Consider the following 12559-nt stretch of genomic DNA (forward strand, 5'->3'; position numbering starts at 1 on the left):
AGCACGGCACCCATATGGCAATACAGCCACCAGGCACCACAGCTGAATGGAGGCCACCCTGTTGGGACCACTGTGCAGTGCCATCTGCCTGCCAGGGCTGGCTGCAGTGAACTGGATTCAACTGCATGTAACAGGGCATTATTCCACCACGTTCATACAGGTGCCTGCCTTGTTTGACTACAAACCTGTGCCAACCCAACTTCAGACCCCCACGTAAAATGGCCAAAGGTTGAGAGCTATATTGTAAGGGATGCTGCTGCTGCACAATTTCATTTTCTCTTCCTACCTATGTTGCAAAATAACCATTATTTCTGCATTTCGGTATGGGGCTGTTGGGTTTCTTTTACTCCTGATTTAAGCAAAAATACAAGTAATTTACAGGGCAAGACAGATCCCCGTTAGACATGATAATGGAAATGCTCCCACTCATGTCCTTGATGTGTGTTTAAATGATACCTTAAAGAATAAGATCATTAATAGCAGGGTACGGGGCAACGTGGCGAGGCTGTTTTCTTCCAACAAAAGAGCGCCCTTGTGACAGGTTGTCTCCCAAACAAAAATCTATGATCATATGATCTTAAAAATGCTACTGAAACAGAATCCTCGGCATGAATCCCAGCACTAGCATACAGCAAAAGGCACCATGATAGTTTTGTTTTCTATTTTAAAGTAGTCAAAAATTGGCCCACTTTTTTTTTAACTTTATTGTTTGTTTTCTTTTCTTCTTTTTTTTCTTTTTTTACTTTTTTTTCTCGGAAGCTGTAAATCAAGACATTACATATAAATAGAGATTCCCTATAAAAAAGTCATTGCTGTTAGCCATTATAAGACAACTTTGCTAAAATGAAAATAAAACATTTTATTTGTTATATTTTTTCCCTCTTTTATATAAAATAAAAATATTTATTTTTGTTTTGTCTCGTCTCCCTCCTTGGCCTCCTCCATGTGGGTTATGTCTGCGGGTGCGTGAGTCTGGGAGGTGCCTAGAGAGGATCTGGGTCCGGTTTGGGTGTCGTGTGCACCAGGCTGCTGCGCCCGCTCTCTCCATGAGCACTGTGTCTGCTGCAGGAGTAGTGAGTCCGGCTGTCACCTGGCCGGTGGAGCGGGGGCGACTCTGTGTGCGCCGCCTCATTGTTCTGAGTGCTTAGGAAGGGGGTGCTCTCAGCCACCAGCTCCTCGTCAGACTCACTGTAAGAAGCGCTGCTCAAGGAGAAGGAGTCCCGGACAGCTCTGGCTCTGTGAGGGATGTGCCCATTCAGTTTGGATTTTTTCCACCGCCTGTTGCTGCTGGCTGTTTTCTTTGGCTGCTCTAGCGCTGTGACGTACTCCTGTGTCGTCTCGTACTCGTCATCCTCCGTGATGCGGAAGGGGCTGGAGGGCAGGCTCCCCATGCTGTCATTTAGGTAGGTCTTCCTTTGGTAGTAGCTGTCGTACCTCTGCATGTCCTGGAAGGGGAGCTGGTACCGCCGCAGGAGGGGCTGCTGTTCCTCCACACGAAAGCTGATGGGGGCCGCCGGCGGCAGGGAGACAGCATGTGCCGAGTTGGGAGAGGTGATCTCGAAGGTGGGCACCTGCGCGGCCATCGAGTAGTGGAAGTCGACCGGTGACAGGCGTGCTGGTGTGGTCAGGGCTGACACGTACCTGAAAGAAGCAACACCTGTGTTTGGACACTGAACAACCCCAAAAGCCTCCAGCTGTGCCCGCGCCCTATTGAACATCGGGTGTAGGGACACATGAGGCCTCCAGTGCACCTGGTCCTGGAGCTGGGCTTCTCCTGGGGAACTAAGCGGAGAGACCTTGCACCACTGTGCCGAGGGAGGATGAGCTGGTGGCTTCAGTGAGCCCTTGGGCACCATGCACCATGCATCCCAGGGCTGACTTGCCCGAGGGACTCGGTGTGCAATTCCCATCTTGCATTGCTGCAAACCTTGCAGCATCTCCCAGCATGCTGAGTCAAGACTTCCCTGCCTCTCGTCTACCTGCCAGCTGCTTTCTCTGGAGCTACCAGGCTTGTCTCTGAGGAATGTCCCTGAAATTCCCACCCCATGCTCAGGCCACAGATGGGGAAAGCCTGGGTATTGTTTCCTCTGCCTCAGCAAAAATCTTGTGTCTCAAAAAGGCATCTATTGCTTTCATCCACTCTAGTGACATCAATGTGGCAACTCAGGTCTGATCTAGCCCCTCTCCAAAAAGCCCTTCCTTTGGCATAACCTCTTTCTAAGGAGCAGATTTCACTTCTTCTCAGCAATGCCAATTGGTGTCTCTGCTCATTTCAGGCTGCCCAGGCTGCCTGGCTTGGCCGGTGCCTTTTTACCTGCATGTCTTGTGAAGTATGAGACATCTGTATGAGCTGGGTCAGTCTGCCTGAATGGACAGGCTGACCCCTCTGCCCCACGGACAAGTCCACTGCCTTGAAGGGTAACTGCCTGAAAGTGGCCACATGGCCACCCAGGGTCCCCCATGGCTACCCACAAGGGGATGGAGCAAGGGTGGAGATGTGCTTCTGTACCATGAGGCATGAGACCCCAGAAGATGACTGTTGCTGCCTCTCACTGGCTGATGGTGTCTCAGCTCTGTAGTTGTGTTCCCCAGAAGGCTGCATCATACAGTGTCCTGTCTCAAGGCTGTGCCAACATAAAGCACCTCTGCTCACCAGGCCATTCAGGATTATGCTGAGGACGCACATCTTTTCCCCATACACCTGGGGCCAGACCCTGCTTGAGCTGCCAGCCTGCCAGGCTGCCCAGGGTGTGCTCTCAGCCAGTTTTTCGTCACCAGTTGCCGATCGCAGCCAGGTATTTTCCTCTCCTCTCATCCCAGTGCTCCAAACCTGTGTTGCCACCAGATAAGCAGGGTGCAGTGCTTGCTGCTGCCCCTACCAGAGTGGCCTCCCGGGTTAGTGGCTTCCTCTGGTAGGACCAGTGCTGGAGTTTATCCAGTGCTACCATGGGACTGCTGCTCAAGGGCTGGGCAGAGGCAAACATTTTTACATCCGGCACAGAGGGCACGGCTTGTCTCTGCTGTGCCCAGGTGGCACCACGCAGTGGGGTCTGACCTCTCACTGTGTGGTGAGTCCCGCAGAGAATCCACTGAGTCACGATACTGTGTCGTGGGCCTCCGTGAGTCCTCGATGCAGAAGGCAGCCCCACGGCGAGCCCGTGCCTCCACACATGCAGGACTGTTGCATTTACTGGTTCCCACTGAGGACAGCATTATCCCGGACTGGGAATCTGAAGTCAGGCTCTCCGTCCGCTCCAAGCTCCAGGTGTGGCTTTCATGTCTGTGGACGAAACCCCATATGGACAGTGAGCAAGGAATCCCCACCAAGGTCTTCTCCAAAGAACTGCATGCAGGCACAGCTCACCCTCTGCTCTGCACTGGCATCCCTTTCCTCTATCTTGCTGGGATACATCTGGCCAGGGAAGTGCAATTTCCCAACCCTGCCTTTGATTTGCCTTTCTTTGCTACTTCTTGGAGATATGATTAGAGGGTAAAGAAAGGCAAGCCAGTGAAGTGAATACCAGGTATTTATCACACAACCTTCTGATGGCCAGGGCCAGGGCAGGACAGCCTCTGGAGGGAGGCCAGGGTAATTCTGCTTTGCGCTTGCAAAGCATTCTGGGTGTGGAGCAACAGACTGGCTGTGCCAAGGCAAGTCCGCAAAGGATCTTCAGATGTGCCATCTGCATTGCCAGATGACAGCCCCTTCAGCAATGCTACCAGAAAGAAGCCAGAAAAAACCCCACTCAAAATTACTTTATCATCAGCAGAGAACAACATACCAAAGGTAGATCTAGACGTTCAGTTTCCACTGATTTATAAAAGATTTTGGCAGCAAAACATTTTCTAGGTGCTAGACAAAAACTATGATACATCGACTAGACCTTGCTGAGCATTTGGAACTCCACCTGCCCTAGTCTTGGTGCAAAGAAGACAACCTGCAGTGACTCACTGGGGATGCATGGGGCCATGCACGCACTGGGGGCACACTTGTGCCATGGCCACCAGGCTGACCCATCTCCATAGCAGAAATATGTGATCTATTACAGCAACACCTCTGAACTCCCAAACTGCACCAGATGGAGCTGTGCCAGCAGAGGATTTTTGGGTGCAGGTTTGCAAAGAGCAGGCCTCATTAAGACTTCCCAAGAACTTTTTAATTATTGATAGCTCCAGGCACATGCTCGGCTGCAACCACCACACTCATTTATAACTTCAAATGGTGTCCTCATTAGAGGTGCTGATCAAGTAAAATGGAGCCCGATTATGCCAGTACTTTGCCTCTGGCATGACTTCAAGAAACACCTGCTCATTGCACTTGACTCAGGAGGATTAGGTGGCAGGTAGCCAGGACCAGGGGCCATGCAAGGTAAGTGCCTCCCCACAGCTGTCTTGTTAATGCTGCCCTCCAGACACACCTTTGTGTCTTCAAGAGGTTCCCAGGGATGGCCCCGGGGTCCCAGGACTTTGAAGTGAGCATGGAAGGCCAGCAAGGTGCAGCTCTGCGGGCACAGGAGCCTCTGTGTGCCTGGCTCAAGCTTGCACACACCTAGCCAGGGTTGGGCTGCAGCATACAAATTAAAAAAAAAACCTGGAAAACACACCATATAGCTCACCAGGGGAAGGATTTCCCTGGGCAAAGGCAGTCCCTTCCAGCCCAGCAAGTCATTCTTAGCTCCCTCTCTACTTGTTGGAGGTCTAGTCAGAGGAGTCTGGGGAGAAATTGACCTGAAAACTTAAGTTCAATATCTAAAGTTGATGTGATGCATTGTACACTGAGAGTACTTGCTCATCCTTGATGAATGCCTGAACCCTGAAGAAACCTGTCAGGAGCCATCTTTGAGCCCTAGCTGAAAGGATTCATTGCTTCCTGGACAAATGGAGACAAACACGTCAGGCTAATGAAGTAAATAAGCCAGGGTAACTTTCGCTTTATAAAGTTGATGCAATGTGATCTATATGTCATTGGCAGGCTGTAGATATGGCTCCCCTGCACCTTGTAGTCACTTTTCAAAGGCAAGTGCTCTCCTAGGGCAACACCATTGCTTACTGGAAGAAGCACAAGAGCTATGAAAGAGGAAGAACCTGAACATCCAAACTCAGCACAGGATTTTCTCTAGAGCATTTGAAGGACTTTTCTGGACAAATAGGGAATCTCCATCTGCAATTTAAATGCTCTCAAAACCCGTGAATTTCAGCTTCCAAGCCATGCTGCTCTTCCCCCCAGTGGCTACTTTGAGATGTAAAAAAAATTTATGCCTCATTATGTCTAGCACGAATTATTGGTACTTTCCTGCTAGCTCCAGTTTTCCTGAGAGCTTCAGAAAGACTTCCAGTGAAAGAGGTGCCACCACCTCAGAGGCTGAGATTCTAACACAACTTTCTGGACTGTGATAAATTGCTCAGGAGTGGCTTTTTCTGCTGAAAAACTGGACTTCCAAGTCGGACCCTAACTTGAGGAACTGGCCAGAATGTTTTGTGATACTTTGTGTACGTTGCCTTCCGCAAGGCGATACATTCTAAATATATCAAGCATGAAATGAATAAGCTGTGTGTGCTTAATGAATTATTGCAGGTGTCCAATCTGGTTGCAAACAGAACTTGCAAAATGTTTCCTAAATGCAACATCCCCCCCCTTTTCTGTCTGTGCAAAGCATGAAAGCACAACTTCATTTCCTCCTAGTTTCCAGCTATGTCAGCACAGCAGGTTCCTTCTGGCACCTCACTGCAGGTCAAGGATCACACCTTTCTGCACCTTTCACTAACTGGCTGTGCCAGCAAAGGCCCACACTGTCAACATGGAAAACTTTTTACTGACTTTGGATCTCACAGCATCCTAAGGCAAACAGCAGGAGAAAGTTCAGGGGAAAATGTTATACATCACCTCTGGCTGGATGTCGGAGTGGCTGTGGAGCAGTGATGAGATGGGGAGCAGGAGTGACTTCCCGAAAAAGTTGTCTCTGTTTCCCTTCGGATCACATGCTCAGTGACAGAAACATTCTTAGAAATATACTGCAAAATACAAAGAATCACACAGATCAACCACCAGCTTGCCAAGGGTGCCACAGCCAAATTCAGGTGGCTTGATTATTTCTGGTGAAATTAGATGAGTACTGAGTGAACCTCACAGCTCCACACCCCACAGAAAGAGCCAAGGAGGCTGGAGGCTCTTCTCTGCCCCTGCCCTTTGCACACTGGAAAAGGGCCATGGCATGGGGACTGAAGAAGGATGTGAAGAGCCAAAGGGTTCCCCAGAGGGTAGTGGTACCACGTGCAGCTACTGAGCAGGAAAACATCTGTGCTCACAGAAGGTTATACACCTGACAGTACCAGCAAAAGGACAACCACATCAGATCTGCCAGAGATACAAGTGCTACAGAAACACCAGATGCAAACCATATATTTATGCTGAGATATTCCTTCATGTAACAAGAAGCACTGCTTTTCACGACGACACTAAACCCTCTGGGGAAATCAGTACTTTGGGACCAGAGGGCTGTGGTTCTTAGAAATTCCCTTTCCCTCAGTGCTTGTAACTGATCCATTGTACTAATTTCCATCAGTACTTCTTTTCGTTTGGCTCTGCCTTCCCCGTCCCTTTTCTGACCCCTTTCACTGCTTTGGTCCAGCAAGGCACTTGAGCACATCAACGGTCCTATTGAGTTCACAGAGTTTGATGGGAATCTCATGCGACTGAAGTCATGAGAGCAGCTGAAATGCCCTTCCCTTAGCTTGTTCTCATTGATGTGACACTGGCACCCCACCAGAACATCCCACCTTGCCCAGGATGCAACTCTTGGTGGGTTAACAGGCAGGTGGGCTAAGGTGGTGTTGACCAGATCACCACAATATGCTTCAGCACAACATGGTCACCTTGGCGGCTCCAGCCACTGCTGCACCAATTGCATTTGTCATGCTGCAAAGTGGGACTTGATGAGATAGCTCAATAAACAGGAAACATCAGGAACACCTCTCTCAGAGGGAAACAAGATCACACTTGATTCATCAAAACAAGCCTGTCCCAAGTGCCCTAATCTCATTCTATGCTTCAAAGTAAAATCACATTTTGCTTCAGATATTGATTTTGGAAATGTTTCTATGCAGAATCTCATCTTCCTGTTCAAGTTTGTTAGTGTTTTGCTCCTCATGCACATGCACACAGGTATGTAAGCATACACATCCACATCAAATCCCTGGTGGAAAATAGGCACTCAGTAACATGCAGGGAGACAGAGACAAAAGGTCTTACATCAGCCATTTGGATTTCCTCAGGATCCAAATGTGGATGACTTGGCCCATTCGCAAGGTTCCTGTTCTGATGGGCAGGGCACATATTCTGCCGTAAATGATTATGCATTTGTTTTCTTTGTTTCCTTTAAAACAGAAGGGAAAAAATCTATTAGGAAGACTTATCTTATGGGGTTCTCTGCCCCCAGAGACACCTGGGGGACAGATGATAGAGAAGGCAAGTCTCAGACCCGCTTGATGTTTCAATGGTGTTTGTGGAAAGCTGCAAACAGGAAGAAACAAGGCATTCAATAACTGCCACCTTCTGCTTTTTCAAAAAAAAGGTGAACATTTCTCACTATGGTCAATTTGGGAAGCTGGGTCCAGGGTCGCCTTTTGCAAGACAAGGCCCAGCACAATGCAGTGGAGCCAGGGGCATCATGGTGCTGGGAGCAGAGGAGAAAAGCAGGGAGAAGGAAAAGGGGAAGCAGGTCCTGGCTTGGCCCTGGTGCAAGGCACTTGACCTGTCCTGCATTAAGCACAAAGTGGCAAAGCCTACCTGTGCCCCTGGCAGGGCATCCACTCTACAAGACCCACTGTGTCCTCACTCTGAACTGAGGTGAGGTGCAGTCCAGGCAGGGGAGGCTGGCTATAAAAGAGGCCTCTTGTTCCATCAGGATTGCTCTGAAAGACCCTGACATGTACACAGCTGAGCCCACAGCTCCTGCACAACAACCAATGTGCTTCTGCTGTCAGGAGATGAGCTGATGGCTTGGGGGCCAGCTTTTCCCAGTACCACAGCACCACCTGGCTGGGCAAAATGATGCTGATTCAGGGGATAAGCAAATGGTCGCAGGAAAACATCCTGCTCAGGCACAGCCTGGTAGATGGCTTCACTGGCCTCCTTCATGAGACCTTCCTGGGAATACCGCAGCACAGCATCTCCTTAAAATAGCATTTGGGCAAAAAGCATGAAAGCATGAACGCTATGACTCAGTAACCTCTGGCCAGATATTGTCTGTTAACCACCCATACTCACTTGGTTTTACAGTAAGCTACCACACAGACGATGCCCACCACAAGCAAGGCAACACAAATTCCTGTGATGGTTAAAACTCTCTTCTGGTAGAGCTCTTCCGCTTCTGCAAATGGAGAGAAAGAAACCAGTTACAAATGGGCTCCAGCACCGGGGATGTGTCTGACTGCACAGGAACCAGCACTACATGTGGGTAAGATGGAGAACAGGGCTCGGTCAGACCTCCAACCAATCCACTGTCCATCTCTAATAGCTGCCCCAAACCTGAAACCAGCTGGCCCAACCTTACTCACCCCTCAAGAGACTTTCAATCCTTTGGTGTCTCTGCACCTCTGCCCTCTCTTGCTCAGTAGTTCACTGTGTTCAAACATGCTTCTTGCTTTCTCTTCTTTTCCTGCAGCATAACTTGGTGACTAATCTCAAAAAGCCCCATGACTCTCCTCTCCCTTCCAGCAGGTCCCCCCTTCTTGGTAACTTACTAGCCTACCAAGGAAGTCCCCGAGCATCCCCCACTCACCACGTACATGCATGCCCTGTGATACTCTCATCACAGGCTCTCTGCTCTGACGGACTCAGAATGCCTTTTTCTTGCAGCGGCTGCATGCCCTGGAGCTCAAGTGGTATGCTAGAAACCACCGAGCAACAGGCCCCAAAGCATGTAGGTGCTGAAAGTGACATCCTAAAACAGTCAAAAAGCAGAATGAGGATGGAAAAGTGATAGCACATTAGACAAAGAAAAGGGAGTGGAGTAATTAAAACAGTAACAAATTACAGTTATGGATTTTTAATGAAACCCTAGGAAGCAATTAATTCCATTGCACCAGGTAACTCATATACACACACAAAATCCAAGCAGCATGCTGCTGCTTCTCTCAAATATCACCATTTGTCATGGGCCACCCTTCAAACCAGAAAAATAAGTCACTTGCATCAAAACCCAGACCATGCTGGAAGTGAGGTAATTCATTCACATTAATCAAAGCTCCAAGGAAATGCTAGGAAGTTGCTTGCAGTGTAACTGAACTACACCTAGGCAGCAATTGCACAGCAAGGACACCTCTCCCTCTGTGGCTACACCAGAGCAGATGGTCTTCTCGGTGACATCCAGAAATCTCCACTGAGATCAGCAGAGGCAATTTGGTCTCCAGCTGGATGACTGAGAGAAGGATTCAGTGCACAGCTGCCATGAGCATTTTAGTTCAGTACCTATGAACAATGTCCTTGTGCCCCCATAATATGTGTTAATGTTAAAGCTGTTGGGGTTTGTGCCTTCTTTAATATTCATTGAAATATTTTTTCATATAGGTTAGGCAATAAAACTCATGCCATGGTTGCTATGCTCAGCATGGTTCACCATGCCACACTAAATACCTTGAATGGACTATATGATATCCCTAGTGTTACCAGACAATGAAATACAAAACCAGAAGACAAACAAGTCTGGTCTGAGAAACCCCTGGAACTAGACTTTAGCAAAAAAAAAAAAAAAAAAATCCAAGTGGGAAGCAGTGAAACATTCCAGATAACTGAATATTTAGGCCAATTTCAGCTTGCTATTTCAGGAAGGAAAAAACATTTTTGGAAGAAAAAAAAGTGCTAGGAAAAATGCTTATCTCTTTCTAACTCTCAAAATGGGAATGAAGAAAGATTTGCTCAACAAGGGCTGAGAAAGACAGCCCTGGCATGAAGATGCAAAACATAATCAGTAGAGCTTGCTTCATGCCTGTGCTGCAAAGCCACAGTTTAAAGAAATAGATTTCCATCCATTTGGTTTGCACCCTGGCCTTTGGCTTCATGAGTTGCTCAGGGCACTGGTGGAGTTCCCAGGAAGGCAATGTCCCACCATCACTAGAAAGTCAGGCAGCTGAGACTCTCCCAGACTCCATCTCCACTGTGGTGTTGACCAGGAACGACAGGTCATGGGTCTCACTTGGGCTGAAAGTTACTGAGCTGCAGCAGCTTCACCAGCTCGTTGCACCTCCTCAGGCTTTGGGTGCTAGCTGGCCTTATACGCCTTGTGTTTTACTACAAGGAACCAGGTGGTTCCTTGTACAAGGGCAGGTCAGTTTTCACCATAGACCCAGCCAGCCAGCCAATTTTTTCAAAGATTTTTCACCAGCTATGTTTTTTGCTACAAATATTTTTTTTCAAGCATAAATTGTTCCCTTTGACTCATGGACAAGGGAAAAAAGAGTGTGAAGCCATCAAAACTATGGTGTTTCCTATTACCTGTAGGTAATAGGTATTACCTACATGACAAAATTTTTTGCCCAAGGCTCAAATCACAGCCGCTGTTCTGGTGATCATGTCAGTATGGGACCCTGACACTGGCATGTCTGACTGTCCTCAACCTTCACCTGAATTGCATGGGGAATGTTTCAGTTAATCAGAAATACAGATTTAGCCTCTCTGTCTTGAGCTGACAGCTCTGCTATGTGAAGCACTGAAGTGTGAGGCTGTGTGTCACTGCTGCAAAACTAAAAATTAAATGACCTGCTGATAGTAATTTAACTTGGCTCCTAACATCTCATTAAAGTTGATGCTCAGTAACACAGTATCGTCATGTTGCACAAAACCATCTCAATAGTGACAGAAAGAAAATAAGAGAATGCACGCTACGATTTTGTATTTGAGAAGGTAAGATCCTGGAGCAGGACTTGTCCATTTGTTCTCTATGCTCTACAAACACCACGTCTTCATCAGCAGCATTGTCACTCTACAGCAGCAAACACTATGAACAAACCATGTGGTGCCACATAATGCCGACAGAATCACAGTCCAGCCATGGGTGTCACAGCAACGCATGAAAGTGAAAGACGAATGACAGAGAAGAGACGACTGCAGGCTGGGAACAGGATGTGTGTGGTTCTGCGATGACATTGAGAATGGATGAGGAAAAGGACACAAGATCAACAAAAAAGGGATGTCAAAAATCCTCGATTTTAAAGTTTATTTAAGTGTATTAGCATTAGCAGCACCACTTTCTCTGAAGCACCTGAACTCAAAATGCACACATTTTCTGCAGCAGGGAAGAACTGCTGGGGGATACACACCAATCCCGGTGGATCAGGCATACAAAAACCAGAGGAGATTAGTTTCTCCAGCTTCAGCTAGTGCATGTCCTTCCACCTCAGGGAGACAATTTAGGATCCAGAACTGAAAGATTGGTGTCCCTATACCTCTAGCAAATGGAACTGAAGTGTCTTCATGTGAATGACTGCTCTGGCTGACATTGCCAGGTCAATTTTTTTAAACTGACAAAGGTAAATCTCTCTGCTCACGTCTGACCAAGCCCTCCCTGTAGCTGGCCTGTACACTCAGGGGAAACCTAGCCTCAAGCATTTGATTTCCCAGGTGCTTACTCAAGAGATACTTGATATATTTCTAAAAACGGACTGAGGAAGAAAAATAATATGATTATGAGGAACTGGGCAGGACCAGGTAATTGCCCAAAGGGGATATTTTGAAAACCATTTAAGTTACTGCAGTGTTTTTCCAAACTTCAGCTTGCTACCATGATGCTCAGCTTTACACCCTCCGCTCTCATGGGAGACTACTGACTTCCCCCGGCTCACTGTTTTCTAAACTAACTTGTCCCATGCCACCTTTCTTGGAACCATTTCCTGCTGGTCAAGAACCAAAATAAGCTGCTAACCTTTGGGAGGAGGAACAGCAAAGCTTGTTCTGACCCTTCAGAGGATCCACTGGAGGTTAGCGTGTCTAGGATGGCAATTTCTATAAAAGCCCTGATCTTCCTAAACCTTGCCTTCCAGTTCCTGGAATGCCTGCCCGTTCCCAAGTGGTGCCTGCTGGCAGCCTTTTGGATGGACACAAACTCCAGCTTTTCAGTTAAATACACAAAAGCACGTTGAATGAGGAGACATGGCAATTGTAACAACCCAGTCACGCCACACACACCAGGCTGCTGCTTGAAACAAAGAAAAAAGTGCTGCTAAAAATACACATGCATTTTCATAGGTTTACATTTCGTTTTTCTGTTTTTCTTTGTTTTGGTTTGGTTTTTTTTCAATCCAAACATCTATCTTGGTGCCAGGGAAGAGAACAGAACAGCTGATTTTTTAATCATCCCATTAAAGCCATAAATATAATGTGGGCAGCTCTTAATGGCTTCTGATTAATAAATGAATGGTTGTTCCATACCCTTTAATTCAAATCCAAGATGCTCTGCCAATGCAGAAAGAAGACAAGGAAGAGAAAGAGAAAAAGAAAAACAGGTCTGTCAGAGATCTCTAATATACAAACACACACACTGTGCAGTTACAGCAGGTTAGCTTT

The 12559-nt window shown here is 47.5% G+C and overlaps 1 protein-coding gene across 1 annotated transcript in view; it reads right to left on the reverse strand.

Moving 5' to 3' along the window:
- Positions 1-834: 834 nt before the first annotated feature.
- The window catches only part of NRG2 (neuregulin 2), a 90538-nt gene continuing 78813 nt past the window's right edge, over positions 835-12559 (reverse strand). Inside the window, exons 7-11 of the mRNA XM_075102373.1 lie at positions 8267-8369; positions 7250-7373; positions 5885-6012; positions 3056-3280; positions 835-1641 (exon numbers count right to left, since the gene is read on the reverse strand). Coding sequence (XP_074958474.1) covers positions 984-1641; positions 3056-3280; positions 5885-6012; positions 7250-7373; positions 8267-8369 — 1238 coding nt within the window. The 3' untranslated portion in view covers positions 835-983. The remainder of the gene's footprint in view (positions 1642-3055; positions 3281-5884; positions 6013-7249; positions 7374-8266; positions 8370-12559) is intronic.

The sequence above is a fragment of the Phalacrocorax aristotelis genome, chromosome 8 (genome assembly GCF_949628215.1).
Source record: "Phalacrocorax aristotelis chromosome 8, bGulAri2.1, whole genome shotgun sequence".
Taxonomy (NCBI): Eukaryota; Metazoa; Chordata; class Aves; order Suliformes; family Phalacrocoracidae; genus Phalacrocorax; species Phalacrocorax aristotelis.